Genomic DNA, 12,064 nt, shown 5'->3' with positions numbered 1-12,064 from the left:
GCAGCCCCATGCCCTGACTTGATAATTTCCATGGTCTAGTTGCTGTTGTGAGGAGAGTTGAGCACCCACCTCCACGTGGCATGTCCAGTTACAGGTGGGGGGGAAAGCTTGCTCTCTGTCCCTAGCAGGATCATCAAGCATAGCTGGGCGCAGGTTCCCAGAATAGAACCTGCCTGGGGCTTAGGCAGTTCAAGGGTTCTCGGAGGCAGCACCTGCTCACTCCCAGAGTGATGAAGAGGACCCACTACAGCAAGGCAATTTGGCCCAAGGGCTTCTGCCCATTCGCCACTGTTGGCTGTCCAAAGCTGAGGTTGGGCTGAGGGGATGATGACTCAGCTGTTAAGAGCATTTGTTGCTTAGATATGAAGACCTCTTGGGATAGAAATTGTTAAGTTCATCCCCCCCCCCAGAACCCACAGTAAGAAATAAAAGCTTGAGCCAAAGAGATGGCTCAGTGTTTGCTATGAGTTAGGGTGTTTGCCTCTAAAGCCTAATGACCCAACTTAATTTCCCCACTACCCACGTAAATCCAGATGCACAAAGTGGTACATAAGTCTGGAGTTTGTTTGCAGTAGGTACAGGCCCTAGTATGTCACCCACTCTGCTGGGTGTGGTGGCTCACACTTCTAACCCCAGCCCTCAGGAGCTGAAGCGGGAGGATTGTTGTGAGCTTGAGGCCACCCTGAAACTACACTGTAAATTCCAGGCCAGCCTGGGCTAGAGTGAGGCCCTACCTAAAAACAACAACAACAACAACAAAAAAGCTGAGTGTGGCCACCTACTCTGTCTATAATCCGGGTTCCCAGAGGGGTGGGAGGCCAGAGAATTTCAGGAGCTCACTGACAGAAAGCAGCTTTGGTTTCAAGGAAAGAGACTCCCTCTCAAGTAAAGAAATATATGCATCAGTGGTAAGAGAATATCCAACTTCTCTTCTGGCCTCCACTAGCATGCACATGGGCTATAGGTACCATATACCACAAACACAATGAAACAAAGGGCAAGATGTTTGTTGGGATTAGAATGGATAGCTGTGCTTCTAAAAGACTCTGTCTATAAGTCCAAACTCCCCCAACAAACAGGTCTCTCTGTTGTCTATAATGAAGTACAGAATTGACATGCAATTTCCTTCCAGAAGAGATTCGTGTGGCTTACTGTCAATCTTCTGTGGGCCTGGGCTGGCTCCAGGAAGGTAACCAGCTACTGCATAGGCAGTTCTTCCAGCCTGGCCGGTGAGAAGAGCCTCTCCGAGTTCTCCGTGTTCTAGCTGCTCTCACCTGTTCATACAGTAGAAAGCATAGAGAAGCTGAGGTCCAGTAAACTGGGACGAAGTTTCAGTCTCACCACCTCATTCCTGTGTGTTCTCAGGGTGAGGGTGTGAGCTACAGTGTTAGCTCCCTCTCTGTTTGAAGTGGTTCTGTTGAAGTTCCCTCTGTTTGAAGTGGTGTTCCTCAGCCTCCAGCACTGTGGGAAATTACTGAGAGGATCAGCGGTTAAGAGACAAGTGTTGTTTTGGCTCACAGGTGTGGAGACTTCAGCCCATGGCTGAGGTAACACATCATGGCTGTGGCACGTGATGAAGCAATCCCTCTATTCCAGGAGCATTAAGCAAAATAAGACAGGAGGTGGTGAAGGAGAAGGAGTTTCCAGAATCCTACTGTCTCTTTTCAGGGCACCTCTCAGTAACCTAACTTCCCCCCACTAGGCCCCTGTGGTTCCTGGCCTCCCTGGGGCCTCTTCGCATTGGTTTCCCAGGGGCTTCCAGGCAACTGCAGAGCAGGGTCTTGAGTGGCCGTGAGTGCGACGGGAAGAAACCTGGGAGACCGTGTCAGAGGTCAGCTTGTTTATTTGTTGGGGGAATGGGCTTATAAGTGTCCATGTAGTGGTGGGAAAAGGTATGGGGTACGGGCCACAGGGGTCTGACTGTGTGAGGGCTGCTGCCTGATACCTCATTCACATATAGGGACCTTCCCGTTGTGCAATTAAAGGTCACATGGCCATGGGGAAACCCAAACCTAAGTCTTATCAGGACGCCCAGGTGCCCCAGGGGAAGGGAGGGCGCGGCCCCACTCCTGGTGGTCTCAAAGTGAGATTGTCGGGGTCTAGGCCTGCTGCACCCTCCTGCGGCCTGGGACCCTTAGCGGTGCCTGACGCTCAGGCCTGCTGTAGCCTCCAGTGTCCTGGGGCCCATAACTGTGCCCAGCAGGCCCCCACCACCCAGGAGTGCCACCCTGAGGACTAAGCCTTTACCACATGGCATATGGGGGACACTGTAGTGGAAGCTGAGTCCATAGCCCTCCTGCGGGACACAGGGGAGATGCTCTGAGGTCTGACTCTGTGATTGGGTCCCCTCCCCTCCATTTACCAGCTAGATGACCTTGAGCCGTCAGTTAAGGACATGTTAGGGTCATGGATGGGATATAGGGCATTTTTGCTTCTGCCTTGTCCCCTAGCACTACCCAAATCACTCTCTTTAGTTCTTTTTTGGGAGGAAGGGCATGTGCACATAGTGTACACATGTGCATGTGAATTCATATATATGTGGGTACGTGTGTTTGGAGGCCAGACATTGACGATGGGTTTCTTTCTCAATCTTGTTCCACCTTGTTTTCTGAGATGGAGTTTCTCCCTGACCCCGGAGCTTACTGATTCGGCTGAGCTAGCTAGCCAGCATGCCCCAGAGCTTGTTTCCTCCACCTCTCCAGCAATGGAATGGCTCAGCTTTTATGTGGGGGCTGGAAATTCAAACTCAGCTCTTCATGCTTGGGCAGCAAATATTTTACCAACTGAGGCATCTGCTCAGCCCCCAGCACAAGATCACTTTTATCCATGGAACAGTGATCATTTTAGACCAGGGTGCACCTCAGTGTTAGAACAGTTGCCTAGCATGCTGGAGAACATGGGTTTGATGCTCAGCACATAATAACAACAGTGGTAACAGTCATAGTAAGTGACCCTTTAGCAAGGGGGAAAAGGGGTTGGAGAGATGGCTTAGCAGTTAAGGCACTTTCTGGCAAAGCCAAAAGACCCAGGTTTGATTCCCCAGTATACCCACATAAGCCTGATGCACAAGGTGGCATACATGTCTGGAGTTCGTTTGCAATGGCTGGAGGCCCTGGCACATCCATTCTCATTCTCTCTCTCTCTCTCTCTCTCTAAATCTCTTTTCACTCTCTCTTTCAAATAAATTAATAAAATATTTTTAACAAAGAAAGGGTAGTCAAGGCCACCCATTTCAGCTCTGCTCTGTCACCCACTCTTTCTATTTTAAACTCTTCCTATTTTTCCTTCAGCTTTACCGTTTGGTCATATGTCTGTTTTCATGAGGAAGTAAAGAGTGCTGGCGGCACGGCTTGGGTGTGGAGCCAGGCTGTCTCCTGACTGCCCTGCAGCAAGTCCTGTGGGATGCCCCCAACTTGTTTCCATTTTTGCTGCTCAAGAGAAAATGTGAAGAACAAGCCCTCCTGAGGTGGGGGCAGATTCCAGGTGTCCAGGGTGGGGCATTATCTCAGAAATAAACTAGCTGTCGCCTGCTCCTCAAGATACCACTGTGAGGCACTGGTGACACTTGTCCCAAACCAAAGTGGCTGTGAGTGTTTGGAGGGCTGCGTTTAGCGGTTGTGTGTTGTCAAGTCGATCCTATTCTACTTCGTTCCTGTTCTACAACTTCGTGGCAGAGAACAGACAGAGTCACACAGATGGGAACAGCTACTGGCATGTCCCTCGTGTGTGTACATGTGTATGTGTGCACGTACACGCAGGTATCATGCATCCAACTTAGGGCTTTATTCACACTAGGCAAGGGCTCTACCACTGAGTCATACTTTTAGTCCTTTTAGATTTCTTCTGCAGCAGGCTCTCATTAGGTTGCCCGGGCTGTGCTCAATCCCATGGGCTCAAGGGATCCTCCTGCATCCATCTCTGAGTAACCAGGACAACAGGCATGTGCCACCAGTCTGGGATCAGTTTGTTGCCTTAAGAACTGCTCACCTGTCATCACTATCCACAGTCTCCTTCCTTCTCTCCTCCCAGTGTTTGCGACTGAAATCTCACTGATGTAAGTTGAGGTCACCTTTGGTTTGCTAGGTGGCTCCATCCCCACCATCTCTTCTGTGTTGTACAGAGGTGGAGACTCCTTATTGCAGGTTGAGGCCATGGGCAGGTAGACATAAAGACATCTCTGGCAGGTGGAGGCAGCCTGAACTTTCCCAGGTGAAGAACGTGTGTGCAGCAGTCTAAACTTGGGCCCCACGGCTGAGGTGCAGATCCAGGCTTGCACCAGTGGCATAGGAATTCAGAGTGAGGCCAAGAGCCTTGAGCCTTGGAAGCTGAGCGATGGTGGTTATGCTTTCTAGAGAGGACAAAATGAGCATTTTAAGGCCTTTTGCACAGGAGAAATAGTTGTGGCATGCTTCCCAGGGATAAATGGCTTTTTAAAACAGGGGTGGGAGTGGCTGAGGATGTGACTCAGTAATAGAGCAATGCCTAGCACGCATGCAGCCCTGTTCTACTTAAAAACAAAACAAACGCCAGGTGTGGTGGCGCACGTCTTTAATCCCAGCACTCGGGAGGCAGAGGTAGGAGGATCATTGTGAGGTCAAGGACACCCTGGGACTACTTAGTGAATTCCAGGTCAGCCTGGGCTACAGTGAGACCTTACCTTGAAAAAACCATAAAAAAGTCCTGAACAATATTAAATGCATGTTTGGTTATGTGTGTGTGTGTATGTGCATGTGTGCAGGTGTGAATGCGTGTGTGCAAGTGCATATGCACATCAGAGGACAACTTCAGGTGTGTATGTGGTTTCTGAGGATTGAACTCGGGTCCTCATGCTTGTGAAGCAACAACTTTACAGACTGAGCTAGCTCCCAAGTCATGTAAAAGACTTTTTAAAATGATGTTTATCTGTTTATTTATTTGGTGGGGGAGGCACACACCCGCCTCCATGCAGGTGCAGAGCTCCAAGGATAACCTTCGAGTCCACTGCTGGGCTGTTGCTCTTTTTCCTGTGCTCATCACGAGCTTCTGGGGCGTTCTCCTACCCCTGTCTCCCATTACAGAGGTCAGCACTGCTTCTGGCTTCTCACATGAGGTCTGAGGCTCAAACTTGGATACTCCAGCTGTTGTAGAGCCATCACCCCAGCCCTGAAAAAGGTGGGGTTCTTTTTTGTTTGTTTATTTGTTTTAAGAGAGACTCTATGTTGCCAGTTAACAGAACTTTTCTTTCTCGAGCTAAAAGTAGTTACTTCTGTTATGTCCCCAAGTGTCTGGCTGTTCTGGTAAGAAATGCAAGCTCAGCCACAGGCCTGGAATCTCCCAGGAGGGTAAGAATAGCCCCAGTGAGAGCCGACTGCTGCGGGTGGGCCCCGCAGTTGTCAGGGGCGCTGCGCCTCGTTGGTAAGTGGCTTGGGGCTGTCTCGACGTGTGGAGACAGAAGGTCTCACTCCCCAGGCCTGTGCACAGATTTTTTGTTTCATAGCTCAACGCTCATCTTGAAGTCCGATGTAGCCAAAATACACTTATTTTAAACCTCCTTGGAGATCGCAGGCTCCCAACCACTCCAGAAGCTTCAACTCTGAGGCCTTCTACAAGCATGGAGAACTTGGACTTGTTGGGGTTTCTCATTGTCACCTTAAATTGCAACATGACCATTGTGGGTGAGTCTTGAGAAAAAAACCCTGAATCTTGTTCTAGTTTTGTTTTGTTGCCTATTCAAATTGACTCTTTTTTTTTGTATGTGTATGGTATGTAGTGTGTGTGTGTAGTATGTGTGTGTATGAATGTGTTTTCATATATGTGTGTGAGAACACATGTATGTACAAGTATGTGTGCATATGAGTATGCATGTGTGTGGAGGCCAGAGGTCAATATTGGGTGTCTTCCTCAACGGGTCTCCACGTTATTTCTCGAGGCGCTTGCTCACTGCGCGTTCAGCTCCTAGCCAGCCACCGAGTCCCAGATGCCCTCCTGTCTCCACCTGCACTGCGACAACAAGCGTGCACCGCCGCGCCTGGCTCTGACTGTGCTGTGCTTCCGAACTCAAGCGCATGACAAGCACTTTACCCACTGAGCCATTTTCCCAGCCCCAAAATTGAGCCTTTTTAAAAAAAAGGATTGGGATGTATCCTGAGATTCAAATTGCCTGGCCCACTCCCCCACAAAAATGGCCAGAATATAGCTGGTGGTGAGGGAGCCGTGGATTCAAAGTCTCCTGGGACACCCCTTGCTTCCATGGCCATGGAAGGAAGTATGGGGCGGGAGCAGTGGCTTCTCTGCCTCTTCTTCCTGATGTTGGGATTGAAGACTGAAGTAAATGAGAAAGCAATGCCTCGATCATGTGTCCTTCTCATTCATCGTTTTATGTTTTATTCTTGAAGGCTCACTCATATGGTTAGTAATTTCTCTTATACACTTTAAAGTCCACATTTAGTTATTCTTAGTTTGTTTGTTTTTTAAATGCTGATTGAACCCAAGCATTGTGCATGTTGGGAAAGTGTTCAACTGTAGATCCATGCCTCCGTCTCATTTCACAATCTCTCTCCAGAGTTTCATTAGGCAGCCCAGGCTGGCCTTTAATTTGTGCTCCTTCTGTCTCTGCTTCCCAAACATTGGAATTACAGGCTTGCACCACACACACACACACACACACACCCCTAGTTAGTTTAGAGAGAGAAAGAATGAGAGAGAGTGAGTATGGGTGTGCCAGGTCATCTAGCTGCTGCAAATGCACTCCAGATGCATGCACCATTTTGTACATCTGGTGTTATGTGGGTACTGAGGAACCCATCATGGCAGGCTTTGCAAGGCAAGGACCTTTTATTACTGAGCCATCACTTCAGCCCCCCAGTTATTCTTGATTTTTAAAAAATCATTGTGCATATCTTATTTACTTCTTTATTTATTTGAGAGAGAGAGATGCAGATAGAGAGAATAGGTGTTTCAGGGCCTCCAGCTGCTGCAATGCACTCCAGATGCAGGTACCCTTTTGTACATCTGATTTTATGTGGGTACTGAGGAACTGAACCCAGCATGGTAGGCTTTGCAAGCAAGACCTTTTTACCACTGAGCCATCACTCCAGACCCCTAGATCTTTTTTTTTTTTAAAAACCTTTAAATATTTATTTATTTGAGAGAGAGAGAGAAAAAAAATACACATAGAATGGGTGTGTTGGGGCCTCCAGCTGCGGCAAAGGAACTCCAGACCATGCGCCACCTTGTGCATTTGGTTTATATGGGAACTGGGGAATTCAACAAGCGCCTTGACTACTAAGCCATCTATCTCTCCAGCACCCCTAGTTATTCTTAACAAAAGAAATCAGCAATGTTTCTGAGTTTGCAGAGGAATGAAAGTTTCAGGGAGACATGGGTGTTATAGAAAGGGGGCAGAGCATAGGATTAACATCTGCCTGAGGGGAGGTTGCTACTTTTCTGGCTCAGGATTTGGTTGAATTTAAGTAAACCAACCTGACACTGAGAGGTCAAGGTGATGGCTTTGCCTCTCAATGATGTCACTGAGTTTAACTGCCGTTCAAGCACCAACCACAATAGAATTTTTTCCTGGTGTTCAGAGTTGTTTTGTGATGTCCTTCCTCATCCCCCATGCAGTATTTACAAGTCATTTTGGCTGTGCTTAGTTCCAAAATAGTTGACCCATGACATGAGGGTTTTGAAGTTATTTTGGTTTCTTAGGTTGGTGTCATTCATTTGTACTAAATTGAACAAAGACAAGCTTCATTAATTCAAAGTCACTGGAATAGGGAAAAAGGAATTTTGAGTTACTGTTAAAAAAAAAAAAAAAAAAAAAAAAAGAGCCGAGTGTGGTGGCACACCTTTAATCCCAGGATTTGGGAGGCAGAGGTAGGAGGATCGCCGTGAGTTTGAGGCCACCTGAGACTACATAGTGAATTCCAGGTCAGCCTGGGCTAGAGTGAGACCCTACCTCGGAAAAAAAAAAAAAAAAGAGTAAAGACATACAACTTTAAGGACCCCAGAGTTAACTACAGTCCCTGTGATCTACAGTGACCCTGCAACTGAGGGAGACCTTGCGGGTCACGACCACACTGAAATTACCGACTCATTTGCTTAGCACGGTGACAGGAATATGCTAGAATCCTTCGAAAAGTCTGCTCTCCTGAGAAGGACTGACTTTATGCACATCATGGATCTGCTTGTCCGTTTCTTTCTGGATCTTTCAGCCCAGGAAGTGTGACCACAATTTTGGAATGGCGTATCATCAGTCAAAAACATTTTTAGCATAAGAGGCTCTTTAGACTCTCAATGGAGATATTCCACAAGCAATTTCAGGGCAGTGTGTGGCCCACTGCAGGAAGGGCACAGGCAGTTTTTGCCATAGAAGGCTTGAAGTGCTTACCTAGCAGGCAAGAAGTTCTGGGTTCGATCCTGGTGTGTGTGTGTGTGTGTGTGTGTGTGTGTGTAGAGTGTACACTGACTTATGGGAGCCTCTTCATGGTTGTTTTGTGCGGGAGGCTTGCGTGCGCCACCGTGCTGACCCTTGGCTCGGTCCTCCCCCAGGCACGCTCTGGCTGGTCGTGGCGGTGCTGCTGAGGATGTCGGTGGTCATCTTGGCGGGGTCCCCCATCTACCAGGATGAGCAGGAACGGTTCGTCTGCAATACCCTGCAGCCGGGATGCGCCAACGTTTGCTACGACCTCTTCTCCCCGGTGTCGCCGCTGCGCTTCTGGCTGGTGCAGAGCCTGGCGCTTCTCCTGCCCTCGGCCGTGTTCGGCGCCTACGCCCTGCACCGTGGAGCTCGGCTGGCGTCCCGGGGAGGCCGGCCTCGCGTGCCCGACCTGTCGGCCGCCTACCTGGCGCATCTGCTCGCGCGCACCGGGCTGGAGGCCGCGCTCGCCGCGCTGCACTACCTGCTCTTCGGCTTCTCGGTCCCCACCAGCGTGTCCTGCTCGCGCGCGCCCTGCTCGGGCGCCGTGGACTGCTACGTGTCGCGGCCCACCGAGAAGTCCCTCCTGATGCTGTGCGTCTGGGCGGTGAGCGCGCTGTCCTTCCTGCTCAGCGCCGCCGACCTGCTCTGCAGCGTGCGCCGGAGAACCCGGGCCAGCAGCGTCCCCGCGTCGCCCCCAGGACTCTTGAAGGACCCCGAGAGCTGTCGCCACCGGGGTCAGGCGGGCCAGGAGGGCGGGCGGAAGGAGGAGGGCGCGTGGGCAGCCAGGCAGGAGGCCAGCAGCCCCGCGGGTAAGACCAGTGTGTCCGGGCGGCTGGATCTCCCAGACGGAGATGACAGTGAGGCAAAGTCCCAAGCCAGTGACAAATTGGATCACATAGAGAATGGTTCCAGATCTCACAGACAGGCCACCCAGGACCCAGGGAGCAAAAGCTCCACCAGGTCCGGGGTCCCACAGTTGGCCTCGCAGAGCCCTTTGGCTGGGCACTGCGCCTCCAGCCAGCCTCCTGCCCTGGGCGTGCTAGCTACCTGCGCCAGCGCTCCCCACCTGAGAAGCAAAAAGTCCGAGTGGGTGTGAAGGCAGCCACACAGGGGCCAGCCAGGGAGCCGGGTTCCTAGCACAGGCCACGGTCCTGTTCAAAGGGTTGTGTCCACAAAAATGCTGCGGGTCTGCAGTCCAGCCCTCCACCAAGTCCATGGCAGCTGCTGAACAGACAGGAAGGTTCTCCGGAGGTCATCGGCTCCACAGGCTCCACATTTAACTTACCTAAGTAGCACTTTTCATTGAAGAACGTCTTCTGGGCTGGAGAGGTGGCTCTGTTGGTAAAGGGCTTGCTATGCAAGAACGCAGGCCTGAGGTCAGATCCCCGGACCTCACTTAAAGCCAGACACTAGTGACCGTCTTTCATCCCAGCTCGGGCTATGAGATGGGAGGTGGAGGCAGGAGAATCCTAAAACGTCATGTTCTAAGCTGCCAGGCCTTTGCCATGGTCAACAGAAACCCTGCCTGACAAAAGCTGGAAGGTGAGGAGGGACACTCTGGTCTCCAAGTGCCCTCCATCCTCACCCCTCACACCCCACATCATACACACAAGGACAATAATAATGACAAAGCCCTTGGCATTGGACACGCACACCACGCTAAAATAACCACGTGGAGAGGCCAGTCAGGCCACTAGTCATGCAGGGGTGGTTCACATCCCAGTCGCCTTTGCCTCTGCCCTGGTGTGCTCAGCATGAAGCATGCTGTGTTATGCTCATAGGAATCACTGGTGGTGTGATGTTTTCTGTCATACCATTATGACTTGTTTTGCTTCTGTTTGCTTTTCTGTTTGTATGAAAGAGCAGTGGTCCCATGTGCCATCAACAGAGACCCATTAGCTTACTGTCTTTAATAAAACAAAAGGTGCTTGCTTTTCCATAGCACACTTACTGCTTCACTGTGTTAAAAGACCAGTAATGAGTGCAGAAGTTTGGCTCCTAAGCAACTGGTTGTGGGGCAGGAGCCCCTCACATTGTTAACACACAGGATGGGGCTCGGGTAAGATCTCCTGTACTTGCTGAGCCATGGCACTTGTGTTTGCTGAGTGGCATCCCTCATTCAGCCGTAGATTTGATGCACGTTTTCAGTCCATTTAATTCACTCCTGTTAGGGTTGAGGACAAAAACCTAGGGCTTTTCATACTCCAGGCAAGTACTCTACACAGATCTACGGCCTCAGTCCCTCAGTCCAGGTTTTCCTGTGCCCTTAGAGAGCTGGGCAGTGTTCTGAGAGACCTCGCATTCAGGCAGAGCGGTTAGGAAACTTGAGTGTAGGGCAAACACAGTTCCTGCCTGTGCTTTTCAGGTACACAAATACCCAGCCATCCCAGGTCCTGGGATGTGTCCCGCAGAAGTATCTTCTGTGTACTTCTTGGAGTCACTTTGGATTATGAGCTGCTCCGCTTACAGTCCAACTGTGTTGGGGTTTTAGATTGGGCACATGGACACACAGGTGCTATGGGTCAAAAGAAGACAGCCGAAAGTGGCAGCTATAGTTCTAGAACAGAGCAGTAACATCTGGTAAGCTTAAAAAGAAGAAAAAGAAAAAAGAAATGTATTTCTTGTGGTCCCAGAGGCTGGGAAGTCCAAGGTTGAGGAGCCATATCTAGTAGGAGGTCCTGCTTGTCACATCACAATAAGATAGAGGAAATCCCATGTGAAGACAGAGGCAACAGACCAGCTCAGTCCTCCACTCCTCTTGTCACAAAGCCACAAATATCATGGGCCCCACCCTCACATCAGCACTAAATTCTAATGGCCCTCAAAAGGTCCCACCTCCTTCCATTAATATATGAATTTGGAGGACTGGGAGATTGTGTAAATGCTTGCCATACAAGCAGGAGGACCTGGGTTCAATTTCCAGAACTCATATAAGACACTGCACACGGTGGCATGTACCTGCAATCCCAGCACTGGGGAGGTGGAGACGGGAGGATCCCCGAGGGTTTCTGGCTATTCAGTCTAGCTTAAATTAGTGAGCGCCCCACGCCAATGAAAGGCCCTGTCTCAAAGGAGGTGGGTGGCATTTCTGAGGACAACACCCAGGCTCGTCTTCTGGCCTGTGTGTGCACACGCACACATGTACCCCTGCACACACACTCACACAAACATATTGTAAATGGTGATTTAAAAGCCCATGTATTTGTGGATTAAATGTTCAACTTTGGGGTGACATGTTCAAACCAAAGCAGCCCGCAGAGACGAGGCTGGATGGGACTACATAGCAAGTGGGGGTAGGTGGTGTGAGGACAATACATTGCTTTTAATTGCTTCTGTGTGCCCAGGGCTGAGTGGATAAAGAAGGGTGGCATCTGGTGTACCCCCACTCAGACTGCTGATGAGGCATGGAGTATTCTGAAACTTGCCTGGCCATGTTAACGTGACTGTGAATGCCGCCTCGGAGCTCGTGGGGTGTGTCCCTCCCCTCTCCTGTCACACTGTAACTCTCCTTGGTTTTGTAAATAACTTGGATTTTAAGGTCTTTAAGGATCTTTCTTTTCTGGGGCTGGGGAGACAGCTCAGTGGACAAAGTACTTACCACACAAGTGTTAAGTACCTGAGTTCAGATCCCCAGAATCCACATGAAGCCAAACGCTATTATGTGAA

General features: G+C 50.1%; 1 protein-coding gene across 1 annotated transcript; it reads left to right on the top strand.

Moving 5' to 3' along the window:
• Positions 1–5,590: 5,590 nt before the first annotated feature.
• Gjd4 (gap junction protein delta 4) lies at positions 5,591–10,172 on the top strand. The gene is made up of 2 exons (XM_004659724.2): positions 5,591–5,654; positions 8,530–10,172. The coding sequence occupies exons 1-2, from the start codon at positions 5,591–5,593 to the stop codon at positions 9,492–9,494; spliced, it is 1,029 nt and encodes a 342-aa protein (XP_004659781.2). The 3' UTR covers positions 9,495–10,172.
• Positions 10,173–12,064: the final 1,892 nt, after the last annotated feature.

The sequence above is a fragment of the Jaculus jaculus genome, chromosome 5, assembly GCF_020740685.1.
Source record: "Jaculus jaculus isolate mJacJac1 chromosome 5, mJacJac1.mat.Y.cur, whole genome shotgun sequence".
In the NCBI taxonomy this organism is placed as follows: domain Eukaryota; kingdom Metazoa; phylum Chordata; class Mammalia; order Rodentia; family Dipodidae; genus Jaculus; species Jaculus jaculus.
This window is presented reverse-complemented; position numbering and strand designations above follow the sequence as displayed.

Excerpts from the sequence above, each read along its gene's own strand:
- Gjd4 (XM_004659724.2), top strand. The coding sequence starts at position 5,591 with ATGGAGAACTTGGACTTGTTGGGGTTTCTCATTGTCACCTTAAATTGC. Across the intron at positions 5,655-8,529 it reads TTGCAACATGACCATTGTGG|GCACGCTCTGGCTGGTCGTG; the intron begins GTGAGTCTTGAG and ends GTCCTCCCCCAG.